Here is a 16,739-nt window from a genome sequence, read left to right as displayed (position 1 = left end):
GATGACCAAAACCTTCTTTCCTTCTACTTTACTGCTCTGGTCAGTGACCTCCGTGGCAAAGGCATGGAAGTACTCCTATTCCAGTGACTGACACAGATTTGGGAGCTAAAAAGGAGGCTCCTACATGAGCAGCCATGGAAAGAAAAGGAAAAACCCAGTTTATTTTATAAACCTTAAAAAACAGTAAGCTTTAATTTTGTTTATTTGTGTGTAGTATGTGCATGGGTGCATGTGTGCCAGGGTGCACATGCAGAGGTCACAGGACAACTTGTGGGAGGGTCCTGGAGTCCACTCAGGCCGTTAGGTCTGACAACAGTGCCTTTTCCAGCTGAGCCATCTAGCCGGCTCCCACACAGACAGCTCTTGTAGGGTAAACAGTAACAGGAGGAAAAAGCAGTGAGGAAGGACCAAGAATCTCTGCTAGTAGCAGGCTTTGCAACTACACCTTGGGGTAATGACCTAACTGGGTAAGCTGGTACAATCTTCAGTCCATAGTATCATGCACTGTAACAGCATTTACAGAGGACCTGGGCCTGTTTTGTCTCTCAACTGTTCTTTCCCCCATATCCAAAGTACTTAGTGTACAATAACTGACTAATAACATATCTACTTCACAACACCAAAGGACTCCTAAATTTTGAGCTAAAACCATATTCACTACGCAGACATCTTATGCATGCCACGTGAACTTTCTGAGTTTTCAAAGAGCCCATCACTTACTGAAACTAAATCTAAAGGTGTTTGTCCTTCTTGATTTTTAAGAGTAGGATCAGCTCCATGGGCCAACAATAAAGCACAAAGCTGTGTCCGTCCCTTTTGGGCTGCTTCATGTAACGGTGTGAAAGCCCATTTGTCCGTGGCATTGACACACGCATTGTACTTTATCAGTAAAGCTGCTACGTCTACATGCTGGAAAAGAAAATATTCCTGTTACAGTTGGAAATGTTTTATGGCACTTCACTTCTTAAGAAACTAGTTCTGAACTGGACGTGGAAGTGCATGCCTTTGATCCCAGAGGCAGAGGCAGAGGCAGGCAGGTCTCTGTGAGTTCGAGGCTGGCCTGGACTGCACAGTGAGTTCCAGGACAGCCAGGGATATGTAGAGAGGCCATGTCTCAAAACAAAACAAAACCTGGCTCTGTACCTACCTTCTTATTTTCAAACTTATTCTGGAAATGAAAAGTAAAGCTACTTCTTCTCAGCATTGTAAAACTTAGGGGTAGCTGCTTAAGAATTACAGTTCAGAATCTGTCATAGAAAAATAAACTAATAACTTCAATGATTTCTAACTAATTCGTGTATTATAACTGGTGAATATAAATTTACAAACTAGCAGCCTTCCTCAGTTATTCAAACTAGACCACTGACAATGGCCAATGCTGACCAGAATCTTCAGGGTTGCTGGAAGTCTGTAACAATGTATCTGAATCTCTAAAGATTCCTATGAAACCTGTGGATTTTCTGGACACACACACAAATTAGTATTTCATCAAAACCAAGAGACAGGTGCCAAAGATATTACAACAAATGATAACTATATTGCGTGACACACAGTATGCTTATAGCAGATTAAGAACTACAACTTCTTATTTTGTTCTTTGTGAAACAAGTCACATCAAATTCCATGTAAACTGTGATACTGACAGCCACTTTGAAAAATCACATAGATTTTTAAAGGTAACACAGGAGAACTTACCCCATATGATGCTGCATTATGTAAAGGAATGAGTCCTCCTTTGTCTTGGGCATTCACATCAGCTCCATGTTGCAACAAATACTCCGCAACTTCCAAATTATTGTAACCAGCTAATTCAGGAAAGAAGTAACATTACTTTCACTAACAAATGTAGAAAAATTACATATTACTATATAGCCATATATTTTTAAATAGATATTACTAAATTTTATGTAAGTTTGAAATTATAGTATTTAATCTTGTGGAAAAAAAATCCTCCATTGGCCTAAAATGTTAGAAGCTTTTGTTAGTCATTGGTTTTGCAGACCCAAACTACAGAAAGATTTTCTCTATCCATTGAAAACTTCTCTACCTCTAAAACTGCAGGATCTCCATTGCACAGGACAACAACAGGATATCCAAGAGGAGCCCCAGGGAGAGTCCATTCATTATTGGTGATGTGGCGGAAACCAGAGGCCTCGACCCAGACCAATGACTCAGGGTAACGAACATAAAGATGCATGGACTAAAGGGTAAACTGTGTGTCTTAACGGGCCACACTACAGCTTCCATGATCAGATTCTTTTTATTTTTTAATTTTTGTTTTGTTTTTTTTCTTTTAAATTTGGTTTTGTTTGGGGAGGGAGGGGTTGCAGGGGCAGAGGGCGGACATGAGGGGACAGGATGCTAAGTGGGGTCGGGATGCACAATGTGAAATAAAAAGAATCAATAAAAGCAATAAAGAAATAAGTAAAGAAAGAAAGAAAGCACTTCTCTACCAAAGGCCCTGCCTTCATGGTTGTTACATACAATGTTCTAATTCAGGTGTATGATCCCAAGGGCTAAAAATCACAGGCACCCAATCATTTAGCTGCAAAACAGGAAGCATCCTTTTTCAGAAGGTTGTAGGAACAGGCCTCAGCCTAATGAGAGCACTTAGGAGACAAATGGTAGAGACCTTAGCACTACTGAGACCAAAGAGGAAAGCTTCATTACTCTCCAGCATGATATAACCTGTATCTTGTCAGCTAGCTGCGAGTTCTCTTATGGCAAAGTATCTCTAGACACATAATTATAGATTGCTTTCTGCCCTCCCCTGTGTCCCCCAATACATGGCTTTTCCATGTAGTTCTGGCTGTACCGCAACTCTCTAGAACAGGTTGGCCTCCAACCCAGAGATCCACCTCCCTCTGCCTCCCAAGTGCTGGGATTAAAGGTGTGCATCACCAGGCCCAGCCGCTTTCCAATTTAGAAAAAAATGTGTATTATTATCTGTGCATGCTTGTGGTATGTACACACCACAGGTCAGAAAACTTGTGGGAGTTGACTTTCTCCTTTCACTATGTAGGTCACGGATATTGAATGCAGTTTGTCAGGCTTCTCACAGTTCCCCAACCTGATTACTTGGGGCAAGGTCTCTCACTAAACTTGGAGCCCATTCACTCAGCTAGTCAGGTAGCCAGCAAGCTCCAGGGATGCTCTGTCTTTGCCCCTTAATGCTGGGAATGTGAACAAGTTCTTACGCTTGCATGGCAAACATTTTATGACTTTCTTTACAGCCCAAGCTGTAGTATTAACACTATTAGAAGTGGGTAGACACATTTTATGTATAAAATATAGTTGCAACTCCAGGTAGTGGTGGCACACACCTTTAATCCCAGCACTCAAGAGGCAGAGACAGGTGGGTTCTCTGAGTTCCAGGCTAGCCTGGTCTACAGAGAGAGTTCCAAGGACAGCCAAGCCTACACAGAGAAACCCTGTCTCAAGAAACAAAACAATGTATTTGCAACTTACAAAGTCAATGTGGATTTAAAATAGTAATGCTAAGGGGTGGAGAGATGGCTGCTTTACTGGTCCTGAGTTCAATTCCCAGCAACCACAAGGTGGCTCACAGCCATCTATAGTGGGATCTGATGTCCTCTTTTCGCATGAAGTTGATAAAGCACTCATATACATAAAATAAATAAATCTTAAGAAAATAAAACAAAACAGTAATGTCAAATATTCAAGATAAGGGGCTGGAGAGATGGTTGAGCAGTTATGAGCAATTGTTTTTGCAGAGGATCTAGATTTGGTCCCCAGCATCCACAAGGCAGCTCACAACTATTTGTAACTCCAGTTCTAGGAGATCCAATGCCCTATTCTGATCTCCACAAGTATCTGGACAGACATCCATGCAGGCAAAACTCATGTTGTGGGATAATCGTTTTGTACACTGTGAAGATGTGTCTCTGCCAAGATACCTTCTGATTGGTTTAATAAAGAGCTGAACAGCCAATAGCTAGGCAGAAAAGGATAGGTAGGACTTCCTGGCAGAGATAGGAACTCAGGCAGAGATTCACAAGCGAGAGGTGTCAGGTGTGTGTGTGGTCGGATATACAGTATAGAGGAGAGGTAATGAGCCATGGAGAAGACTGTACATTAGTATAAATGGGTTAATTTAAGTTATAAGAGCTAAGGCCAAGCTTTCATAATTAATTAATAAGTCTACAGATCATTATTTGGGAGCTGGCAGTCCAAAGCAAGACCAGCCATATATCCATACACATAAATATAATATATATATACACCACAAAAAAGCTTATAAAAGTTGGGGCTCGTGAGATGGCTCAGTGGGAAGGCCCCTTGCTGCCAGGCCTGATAACCTAAGTTTGATCCCCAGAACCTAGATAGTGGAAGGGAAGTCTTTGAAGACATTCATTTTTGCAGCTTACACTCAGCTATCACTAGAAAATGAAAACTGTAGTTTTCTATGAAGAAGGCAGAATTTATGCGGGTCTGTTTTTCCTAACCCAATGTAGTGATCCCACAGAAAGGATTCCAAAGTTCAGAGTGATCGGCAGAGCCTATTTCAACTGTTCTTACTGATTTTTTTTCCTCTTTTTTTTTTCCTTGGGACAGGGTCTCACTATTTGGCTCTGGCTGTTCTGGAACTCACTATGTAGATCAGGCTGGCCTTGAACTCACACAGATCTGCTTGCCTCTGCTGGGATTAAAACATGCACCACTACATCTGGCAACTGTTCTTCCTGAATATGATCAGTGCCAAAGGAAGTGAAATTCAGCTAGCACTTCATGTATAAACACAATGGCTCTATTCAAACACACATACTAGGGTGAAATGAAAGTGTTGGTAGATAAGTTTACTTAGAGGAAATACTTTACTCAAGAGTAAAAATGAGTCTTAGGGATGGTAAAGATGGCTCAGCAGGTAAATGCATCCACCGCCAAACTTGACAACCAGAGTTTGATCCCTGGAACCCACATGATAGAAAGAATAACCTCTAACAAACTGTTCTTTAATCTCAGACCCTCCATACCATCCCCCATCAAAAAAATTAAATAAATAAATAGATGTCACCAGCCTAAATCTGGTTTCACTCATTTACCTGCCAAATGCAAAGGTGTAGAATGTCGACCCTGGGTATCACGGCAATTTACATTATCAGGTGAAGACAGTTTCTTCACTCTGGCTAAACAACCCTTCTTGGCAGCATCTAGTAAAGCTGCATCACCTCTAAGTAGATCTTGGATATCTGTGTCTCCATCTTTAACAAGATCCAGAGGAGTATTACCATCTCGGTTTTTCTTTGTAGGGTCTGCACCATGCTAGGCATGAGAAAAAAAAAGGGGATGGGGGAAGAGGTGGGTCAGTGTGTATTTTGTCACTGAGAAAATAACCAGAGCAAAGAAAATAATTTTATACTAAATCGAACCTCATTGTTATTAATGCATAAATACTGTAACGCATTAGTAAGTATGTATCTAAGAATAGATAAACTACAGTAAAAGTTTTCAGTTATAGAATTTAAAAATTATTATTATTATAGGCAGCACAGGCTAGTCTTCTGAAATTTATTCTGTAGTTGAAGCTGACCCTGACCCACTGGTCTTCTTTTCTTGTCTCTGCCTCCTACATAATGAGAATACAGGTATGTACTACTGAGTCTGTCCATGTGGTGCTGGGAATAAATCCCACAGACTTGTGCATGCTAGACAGGTACTCTACCAAATGAGATACAACTGTATCTCATGATAATTTTATGGAACCACTGCCAAAAATGTAGCCCACCATTGACTGAATTATCACACAATGCATGATTGCATTTTTCCTTTTTTTAAAAAACAGGATCTTAACTATGTAGCCTTGATTTAACTTTCTGGAAACTCACTCTGAGGACCAGGCTGGCATTGACCTCATAAAAACTCACCTGCCTCTGAAGCCCAGGTGCTGGGTTTTAAGGAGTGCACGACCACACCTCACTGCATTTTTCCTTTTTACACTGTATGAATGAATCTATGTTGTAATATTCTATAGCAAGGTATCTGTATCTATATTAGACCAGGATCATCAATTTTATAGAATGCTAAACAAATTGGGCTTATAAATGACATAATCAAGTAAGTCAAGTAATCTGAGGTTGGATTACCAAACATGAAAATCTGATAGCCACCAGAACTACCACATGGTAGGTGGCTATAGAAATAAACCCCCATATGCTGGGAAATATATATGTAGATTCAAAAATAAAAATGTCCATGACATTTTCTTTTGAAATCTAGTTGAGCATTAGGTAACTTCCTCTCCTACTTTCATTAGTTTAAATTTTATACTAGTGGTATTTGAAAGATAATCTGAATATTTTAGGTAATTCACACTGTTCATAGCAAGGACTTCAGCATACCTGGAGCAGAAGCTTGCATATTTCATATTTTCCTTTTGCTGCAGCTTCATGTAAAGGTGTGAACTTCCACAGGTCAGCTACGTTAACTACTGCTCCATGCTTGACAAGAAGTTCTGCAACTTCATAGTGTCCATAGGAGCATGCATTGTGCAAAGGCACAAGGCCTCTGAAAAGTTCAATGAGCAGTAATGGCAGAAAACATGGTTTAATCTCAGGAATTATACATAACCAATGAAAGACATTTCTTAGAATTGCCTAAGGGAGTATACTGGTAAGACTCCGTAGAACTTAAACCTATGGAAAGCAGGAAAAGACTTTTTCAAAATATTTTAAATGCAGAGACTATGATAAACATTCACATATAGACTCAACATCTAGCATTATGTATTTTTAACAAAAACAATTTCGAGATTAACAAAAAAAATTTCAAATATCCTCAATGAACACTAAATACTTTAATACATTAATGTCAGTATCAAATTTGCAAAAATGAAGTCTCTGGCAATTATAAAATGACAAGACATTATACAAGTTAATCTTAATGTAAACTTGAGTCATTCACATTTTTTTTTAAAGAAAGGGTCCCATACTGTATGTAGCCTGTATTAGTCTCAAACTTGTGGTGATCCTCCTGCCTCAACTTCCCCAGTGCCTGAATCCAGGTATGCATCACCACGCTCAGCATAAAGCTTTAACTGGTTAATAAGTTATCATTGTACCAATGTTAGAAAACATAATTATACATTAAAAGACAGAAGTATTTTTATCATTTCTCATAAAGGTCTTCTGTAGTTTTCCAGGGTCATGTAAAGGTAAGGCAGAGCCATGGCAGTTGTTTCCTACCCTTTATCTTTAGCGTGCACATCAGCTCCATGCTGCAGCAGGTACTCCACCACAGACACTCTGTTGTATCCAGCTGCAAAATGGAGTGGCGTCGACTGACGACCTTCTATGTCTCTACAGTTGACACTCTGAACAGTACACAGTTTCTGTAGGATTGAACACAGCACACACACAATGCTACATAGTCTCATGTTGTTTTAACACAATTAATAGGAATTTCAAATGTTGCTGGCGGTGGTGGCGCACGCCTTTAACCCTAGCACCTGGGAGGCAGAGCCAGGTGGATCTCTGTGAGTTTGAGGCCAACCTGGGCTACAGAGTGAATTCCAGGAAAGGCGCGAAGCTAAACAGAGAAACCGGGGGGGGGGGGGGGGGGGGGGGGGATATGATGATATCAAATGTCTGTCTTATTTTCTTATTTCATTAAATAAGTTATGTCAGAAACTATTCTTATTTCAGCTTGCCATTTACTGAGAATTCTTCTGGTCCTCTCATATATACTTTTATGTTCTACTTTTTTGAAAGGTAGTAAAACTTACTATTTATATATTGATAATGTAACATCAAAGTGATAATGTAATGTCAAAGAATATCACTGTAACTTCCATTTGGTGGTACACACATGTAATAGCACACTAGATCACAGCAGCACTGAGGAAAAATTCAGAGTCCCAAATCCATATCTACAGTCAGAATCTGCATTTTAAGCCAGGCAAGGTAACATATGCCTGTAATCCCTGCATTGGAAGGTGAAGGCAGGAGGATTATGAGTTCCAAGCCAGTATGGACTGCATGGTAAGACTTTCCAACAAACAACAAATAAAAACCCCACAGCAAATTTACATTTTAGTAAGACCTCTACTATAAGTATATTAAAATCTGAGAAGTGATGCTGTAGACCAGTGGTTTACAATTTTGACACACACTGGTCTTACCTCAAAATTTTGTAAGTCAGTGTCTGGGGTTGTAAATTTGCATTCCTACCGAGTTTCTAGGTGATCTAGCAGCCAAGGAACCACACTTAAGATAATGACTCATTCTGCAGTATGTATAAATAAATAAAATGAACTAACAAAATGTTCTTGGCTATATACCATCCTTGGAGAACTAAGAAAATTGCTAAAATTATTTTCTTGTGTTCTTTGGTTCAGATGAGTAAGTCTAGCTCAATCAAAAGTAATACCCCAAATATTCTTGAGTCCTATGCAGAAAATTTAGGGGAATAAAACAGACAACTGCTGTGGGATGTTCTGTATGTTCTGTGGGAGCCCGTTCTTGGGTTTCTCGTGGCTTAACCCAGCAGGTCCGCATAGAAGATGATTAGGACCACAAGCCTGAGTGCAGGTGTCTGAGATGGTCTGCACTTGGCTCTGCTGTGAGACGGTCTGTATGTCAAATTGCTCTGATTGGTCAATAAATAAAACACTGATTGGCCCATGGCTAGGCAGGAAGTATAGGTGGGACTAACAGAGAGGAGAAATAAAATAACAGGAAGGCAGAAAGAGACACTGCCAGCCACCTGCCAGGACAAGCAGCATGTGGAAATGCCGGTAAGCCACGAACCACGTGGCAAGGTATAGATTTATGGAAATGGATTAATTTAAGCTATAAGAACAGTTAGCAAGAAGCCTGCCACGGCCATACAGTTTGTAAGCAAAATAAGTCTCTGTGTTTACTTGGTTGGGTCTGAGCGGCTGTGGGACTGGCGGGTGACAAAGATTTGTCCTGACTGTGGGCAAGGCAGGAAAACTCTAGCTACAGACAACAGACAATGCTTAGAGAGTCAAAAGAGTATCAGCATTAGTAAAGAATCATTTTACTAAGTCTACCTTAAGAACAAGGATAAGTTCAGTAAGGCCCCATCAGCGGTTTTATCCCAAAGAGAGCCACAAACTGGCAAAGCTTTTCTGAGCTTACAAAATACACTAGATTCAATGAGTGAGGTTCCAGTACCAAAGCAGTGTTTCAGTGGGTCTGAAACATGATCTAGGAATGAGTGTTTCCACTGTGAACCAGCTGTCGCCACAAGTGGTAGTTACTGCACATCATTTTAATACCTTTTCAATTTAATACTGCCCACTCTGTTATTGGGGACTGTTACAGCTAATACTGTCAGGCTGGATGACTTAGAATAGCTTAGGAGACGAGCCTTCCCTCGGCACACCTGCCAGGAACCATCTATTAATTAAGAAGAACCACTGTAACGTGGATGACACCATTTCATGGCCTGGTGTCCTGGTCGGAATAAAAAGGAGAAAATGAGCTCAAAATCTGTGTTCACTGATCTCTGCTTCCTGATTGCAGATGCAATGTGACCAGCTACCCCAAGCTCCTGCTGCCATGCTGGACCGTACTTTGTACTGTAAGCCCAAATAAACCCTTCCTTTCTTAGGTTGTTTTTGTGAGGTATTATGGGTGTCCAGAAAATGATGTAACCTGACAGATCAATAGTAAACAAATCTAAGTAAAAATGTAAATATTCAGTGGGTAGTATGGAGAATGTTCCTATCCTAGTAATTCATACAGTCACATGCCCTAAGATAGAAAAGAAACAGAAAAGCTGATGGAGATACATTTCCAAGTGATTTCAGAGTCAGAGGGCAATGAAGCTAGCCTAATGCTTATCACAGAGAGAAATAGGTGTCTTCCTTAATTCAATGGCATTACTTTATTTTCTAAGTCCAATTTGTATTTTAAATTCATGTCTTTTCCTTCTAGGCTCCTTCTATTCAGATGAAAACAGAGTTTATACTTTCTAAAAAAACAAAAAACAAACAAAAAACCCTAAACTAAAATCAAAACCACTGCCAACAACAACAAAAAAGATTTAGCACAAGCTGGTCTCAAACTGTGACCTCCTACCTCAGCCTCTCAAGTGCTGGGATCAAAAGAGTATGACCACCACTTCTGGTAATGTTAAGTCTTATGCTTATTAAATACTTTCATGGTCTATAAGTAAATTAACATTTAAAATTCATCAGGCTCCTCATTTACATACACATACAGATAAAATTATCTAGTTTAACTTGAATAAATATCTTGAATTCAATAAAACACAATCACTTGACTCATGAAAATCCAATCAGAAAGCCTGGTTGCACGTGCTCTCTCTATTCACACCGGCACAGCAGTGAGTGGATCATGTGCACTCTCATTCAGGGCTGGCAAGAAGGGCCCGCTGGTAATGGGTGCTGTGCAGGTCTGCAGACCTGAGTGTGACCACTGGGACCTCCATAAAGGGGAAGGAGAGAACACACCCTGCCCCCAAACACCTAGCCCACTGAAAAGATCAGGGAAGAAACTCTCAGAGCTCTAGAAAGAGACCAATATTTTTAAGTCTTTTTTGTTGTTGTTGAGACAGGGTCTCACTGTGTAACCCTAACAAATCTTTTGACCTTAAATTCAAAGAGATTCACCTCCCTCTGCCTCCCTAGTATTGGGATTAAAGGCAAGTGCTACCATGTCTGGCTTGTGTATCTTAAACAAAAACCAACAACTATATAAATCTATAGAAAATCAACTGTGTAGAAATTCAACAAAATTATTTCAAACAGCTGCTTCTGCCACAAATTAGGTAATACAAAAACCTGGGTTTTTTTTTTTTTTTTTTTTTTTTTTTTGACACAGGGTTTCTCTGTGTAGCCCTGGCTGTCCTAGAACTAAGAGGTCAGCCCTCCTTGAGTGCTGGGATTAAAGGTGCACACCACCACCATCTAGCTCTATAAAATTTCTTATTGTACACGAGTGCTCCCTCAACTTGGAACAGCCTAGTTTTGAAAAGTCTTTAAGGAGAAAAATAAAACAATAAAAAAATAAGGCGGCTTTTCTCTTGGCTAGTTTTGAAAACTGAAACAGTATTACTGCACTATTGAAGAATTATTTACTTCATGAAATAGATGAGTCAAATTCTGATTTGTATTACTTGAATTGTGAGCCTTGCTCTTTTAGAACATCAGGCTTTTGGGTTTTTTACCCAGACATACATTTCTGTACGTAACGGACACACAACATGGACAGCAGGACAGCCACGTGTGTATGGCACAAGTCCAAACAGAGTCTGAGGGAAGGGACTCTGGGGACTGCTGCCAGGATGGCACAGATGAGCAGTCTGGCGCTCTGTAGGAGAAAAGACATGCAGTCCTCCAGCTGACAAAGAGACGGAACGGCTCTGAGCAGTGCTAACACTATGCTCACACAGTCGTCAGCAGGAATCTGTATAGACACCTGCACCTGGTTCCTGTTGTTCTATGTGTCATATATAAACAGTAATGGACAGCAACATGACACTTTCTTCTTTTTCTTAGTATTGCTTTTAGACAGTCTTCCTAAGTAGCTCGAGCTGCCTTATAACCCTTAATCCTCCTGTCTGAGCCTCCTTAGTATTTGGATTGTGCACTATCATGCCTGGTCTATACTTACTTATCCTTAAAATAATTTTTTATTAAAAAGATGATTTTATGTGTATGAATGTTTTGCCTGCATGTTTGTCTGTGCCCCACATGTGTGCCTGGTGCACACGGAGGTCAGAAGAGGGTGTTACATCCCTGGACCCAGGTATCCACGATTGTAAGCCACCACCTGGGTGCTGGGAACTGAATGCAGGGCCACTGCAAGAGCTGCAAGTGCTTCTAATTTCTGAACTGTTTCTCCAGCCCCTTATTCTCCTTTTACAGGGACAGGTGAGGCCTTTAAGACAACTGCATTTTATGCTACAAGAGTACTAAAATTTGTGAGTGTGATATTTTCTAAAATACATGTGAAATACCTCCATTTCTCAGTGATCTTACTGCAAAGGAATTGGGTGGTTTTTTTGTCTTTTTAATAAAGCTGTTTGATGTAACAGTACAGATTAAACAATGCCAAAATAAAAACCAAAGATTAACAACAATTTCAGACGGTTTCTCACCTTTACAGTTTCTACATCACCAGCCTTTGCAGCTTCAAGCAACTGCCTGTCTGCCTCTGAGTGACCTGGTGAGATGCCCTCTAGAAGCGGGGAGAAAAGAGGTTAGTTTCCATGTAGAAAATCAGACCAAGCTTGGAGGGAGTCAGTCCTACTTTACAAAGGAGGTTTTGGTTTGCTAGTATCACCACAGGGGAAAACACTCAGGCTATTAGAACTTCTGAAAATATACACTGAACAAAATGTGTAAGCATGCTAGCTATATGCTATTTAGGTGGTGTGAAGGAACATAACCAAAATGAAAGCTTGCCTGCATTATAACCAAGCCACGTGTCAGCACCGGTAAAGAGCAACCAGCAGAAATCTAAACACGGTTCTGATAGTAACTAGTTATCTACTAGTTATCTGAACCTGGACAAATCACTTTAATTTCCTGAGCCTCAGGCTTTTTTCAATTTTAAGGAGTGTAGTTGGATTAGAAAGTAGCTAAACATTTCAAGTTTAAAATTGTGTCTTGAGCCAGCAGTGGTAGCGCACACCTTTAATCCCAGCAACTCGGGAGGCTGAGCCAGGCAGATCTCTGTGAGTTCAAGGCCAACCTGGTCTACAGAGTGAGTTCCAGGGCAGTCAGAACTGTTACACAGAGAAACCCTGCCTCAAAAAAAACAAAAACAAAACAACACAAAACAAAAACAATGAAAACTGTGACTCAAAACTCAAAATTTCTGAAAAGAATACGTACAACAAAAGAAGTTCCAGGTAAAGGTTTAAGTTTAAAAATTAAACCTTAAAAGAACTAAAAGAAAACAGAGATAAATGTTTATGTCTTAGGATAAACATCTACAACAGTGTATCAAAGGAAGAGCCAAATAAAAAACGAATGTGGGAAGAAGCCAGGGTAAATCTCCCATAAACAAAATAATAAAGCCAGGGACAAGATGAAAAGAATCATATTGTAACATGCATTATTAGAAGACACATACATGCCTTACATACTCAAGATCTAAAAAAAGAAGAAAGCAGTCCCAATGCTTATGGAAAGGGAGGGGAGGGGAGTGCAGGAGAGGGGAGAAATGAGGAGAAAAAAAAAAAAAAAGACAGGGTCTATGCCACCCTGTCTGTCCTGGAACTCAAGAGATGTGCATACCTCTGCATCCTGAATACTGGAATTAAAGGTGTGCACCACCATGCCTGGTAAATCAGCTTTATTTAGAGAAACCGGATGGACTATGCTACTGAACAAAAGTCATAATTACAATTTAATGACATTTAAGTATCAAATATAATGAGCTAAGAATTTTAAGTTAAGAAGGCCAACATTTCTCAAAATTTTTCTGTTTATTATCAACTCCTACACCTAACACCTGATATGTGAAAAACCTTAAAGGTTAATCTTTGAAAAAGAATGTCAGAGAAGCACCCAATACCTTGAAGCAGCTGTTGTACATTTTCATTTCCCATCTGCAAGGCGGTGAAACCCTGAAGGGATATGATGTTCGGATCACACCCATAGCTCAGGAGCAGGCGGCAGGTCTGCAGATGACCACAGTGTGCAGCTCTGTGCAATGATGTCTGTCCAAGACTGTCCAAAGCATTAACCTTCATAATGCAGAAAACACTGAAATTAGCATATGGTGCACCATCTAAAATCATCCATTAGTACTTAATACTTACTACTAAAAGTTTCTAGCTTTTTTTAAAGAAACCAACTGTCCAGTGCCAAAGGAGGCATTTTTCCCATTCAATACTAGAGTACAAATTCACCAATCCATGAAAACTGGTATCAGGAATGTAGATCCAACTTTGGGTTAAACATGTGGGTTGCCAAGTACAATAAGTTCAACATTTAAGTTATGTTTAGCCTTAAAGCATTTATAAATTCACACTATTCAGAACTAGACAGTGACTGAAAAGGCTGCATCCATTGAAATTTTATGGATCTTTGAGATATGTAATTTTTATGACTGGCTCCAAGACATACAACAGCAAGGAGAACTCCAGAGGTGAGTTAGTATTCAAATACTCATTCCTATTTAATTCCTTCTACACCATGTATCATGTAGAATATTATGTGAATAAACATACTGCATATCCACAATGGAACATTCACCAGCAATACAAAGGCACTGTGGACATGCTGATCAATCTCTAAAACATTATACTAATCTCTAAAGCCTTACACTAAAGAGTACACATTTGTGATAGATAAATCTCAAAATGGCTGTTATTGTTTGGGGTAGAGACTGCCTGAGATGAAGCACTGTTATAGACTGAACTCAGGGCCTTACACATTGAGACACTCTACCACTGAACTATCCATCACCCACTTCTGCCTCAGCCCGTGTTCTTTAATAGATTTTGGTTACACAGATATACTGTATATGCATATGTGTATATACATACATATATACATACACACATACATATATGTAGAGATTTGTTAAAATTCAGCACATACATACTGAGGGTTTGCACATTTCACCCCATAATTTTGTACCTACAGAAAAACTATATATAAATATTCAACTCTAGTTGCTGTGTATACACGGAGTATTTAATATGTGCACAGTAATCTGTAAACCTGTCAAAAAATACATGTTGACAGATATGTAACATAATATAGTTGGTGATAGTATCCAGGTAGTGGGTACAGAACTATTTTTTGTAAAGTTCTTTCACAAGAAAATAAGATGACCTCTAAGAGTACCTCACTTCCACTCTCCCTCCTTACCATTAGAATAATTCAATATATAACTAACCAATCCTATGTCCATCAGTGTCTTTTGAGGCACTGGCTAATTAATAATTCATGTCATCAGAGACTATTTGAAGATGGACATAGCAAGATCTCAATGAGCATAAAACTAGGCTGTGAGTGTCCATGATTACAGAACTGAAACCCTATTTGAAATGCTCAGGGCAATGTTTACTCACACACTAAATCATATTTTTTGAAAAACAAACCCTGAAAGCTTTGAGTAATATATATCAGGGTGACCAACTTTTGCTGGTTTGCCTGGAACTTCTTCAGTCTTCGCACTATGACACAGGTTTAGAAACTACCCAGTCCTGGACAAAAGCAAGTGAGTGGTCTCTAGTCACAACTGTTTCACAACTCAGATTCAGTGTTCGCCTGGACACTCTTCAAGTAGTGTGCCGTATGTAAGGAAAGAGCAATCCACAAGAAGGCACAGAGCAGAGACAAATGAGGATGCCAAGCAGTCAAGCAGAAACCAACTTTATTTTATTCAGTAATTTACAATAGGAAAAAATCACGTTTATACATTATCATCAGGATCTTCCCGAAATCAGAGATTAGGACATTAAAGGTAACAGAAAAAGAAACTGAAAATTTTAAGTAATTCCTTGAGAGGGGAGAAATCCAAGGAAGGAAAAGTAAGAAAACTGACCTGAAAACCTGTGAGGATAAGGCCTCAGGGCCTCTCAGGGCCTGTTTTTTCCCCCTTCACTCATAGCAGCTCCATTTCTGTACCACATACTAGATTTTCACTAAAAAATTTCTTTGAAGAAGGTGAAAGTCTTTGGACTAAAAACTGTAAACTACCAGCTGTCATTTCTGCTGTGTACACCTTTTACCAAGCATTCTTTACATTAAAATTTTGAAATTGTGTGTGTGTGTAAAAAAATGTGGAAGTCAGAGGACATCTTCTGGGACTCAGGTCTCACCTCCCACCATGCTGAGGCAGGGTCTTCTTATTGTTTCTGTCACTCTGCTAGCTGGCTGGTGAACTGGCCAACTTCCCTGTCTCTCCAATCTATCAGATCACTGAGATTACAGATGTGTGCCATCACACCTGGCTTTTCACATAGATTCCAGGAGATCCAATTCAGGTAGTTAGGCTTGAATGGCAAGCACTTTATATACTAAGCCATTTCTCTGGACTCATTATTAATTATATTTTAAAGTTATTGAGTAAGAAAATTATTTACAGCTTTGATGGAAGTAGTTATTCAAGGGGTAAAATGCTTTGCGTATAAATGCCAACTAAAGAATGTTAATTCATCAAAATGGTTACGTATGTTGTTTTAACTCAAATTATTTCTTTACTTCTTCTATTCAAGTTCTTTGTCTTTTTACAGAAATCGTGGAAAGTACAAAGTCTGCACTGGTAAATAAGGAGGAGTTATTATATTAATAAAGGAATTTCAGATGCGGGTCAGAAAAGAAAACCAGAGTAGAACTGGTCTCCTGCTAAGACAAGAGGTGTTCTGTGTACTGTTAAGAAAAAGTCAAGTATAATGTTGATCAGTGAATTAAAAGGAATGGAGAAAAAAGGACATACAGGAATAACGTACATATGAATAGATACATAAATTTCCTAACAATAACAAAAAATAGATTTGGGAAGTTCTGCATATTGAGGTTGTGGTGTGTGCATGTGCACACATGTGTATGTGTGCATGATGGTCAAGAGCACAGCCTTGGGTGTGGTTCCTCACCCTCTATCTTGTTTGAGACAGACTGAGTACTGTACATGCCAGACTAGCTGGCCTACAGGCATTTAGACACTCTTCCATCTCTGCCTCCCATTTAGCCACAGGAGCACTATCTCCTGCTCCATGGATTCTGAGAATCTGAACTCAGGTCCTCACAATTTCGTGGCAAGTACCTT

General features: G+C 39.6%; 1 protein-coding gene across 3 annotated transcripts in view; it reads right to left on the bottom strand.

Annotated features, from left to right (window-relative positions):
* Tnks2 (tankyrase 2) overlaps positions 1-16,739 on the bottom strand; it is a 69,123-nt gene that overhangs the window by 22,613 nt on the left and 29,771 nt on the right. For 2 of the 3 annotated variants that reach the window (XM_028882877.2, XM_028882876.2), the window contains 7 exons: positions 13,533-13,704; positions 12,109-12,188; positions 7,203-7,348; positions 6,360-6,525; positions 5,064-5,283; positions 1,696-1,805; positions 721-909 (listed from right to left, as the gene is read on the bottom strand). In XM_028882877.2, the coding sequence (XP_028738710.1) occupies positions 721-909; positions 1,696-1,805; positions 5,064-5,283; positions 6,360-6,525; positions 7,203-7,348; positions 12,109-12,188; positions 13,533-13,704 (1,083 nt within the window). The remainder of the gene's footprint in view (positions 1-720; positions 910-1,695; positions 1,806-5,063; positions 5,284-6,359; positions 6,526-7,202; positions 7,349-12,108; positions 12,189-13,532; positions 13,705-16,739) is intronic. The other variant, XM_028882878.2, reaches the window with a different exon arrangement.

Source organism: Peromyscus leucopus, chromosome 1 (assembly GCF_004664715.2).
Source record: "Peromyscus leucopus breed LL Stock chromosome 1, UCI_PerLeu_2.1, whole genome shotgun sequence".
Classification (NCBI taxonomy): Eukaryota; Metazoa; Chordata; class Mammalia; order Rodentia; family Cricetidae; genus Peromyscus; species Peromyscus leucopus.
The sequence above is the reverse complement of the archived record's forward strand: the minus strand, read 5'-3'. Positions and strand labels throughout refer to the sequence as shown.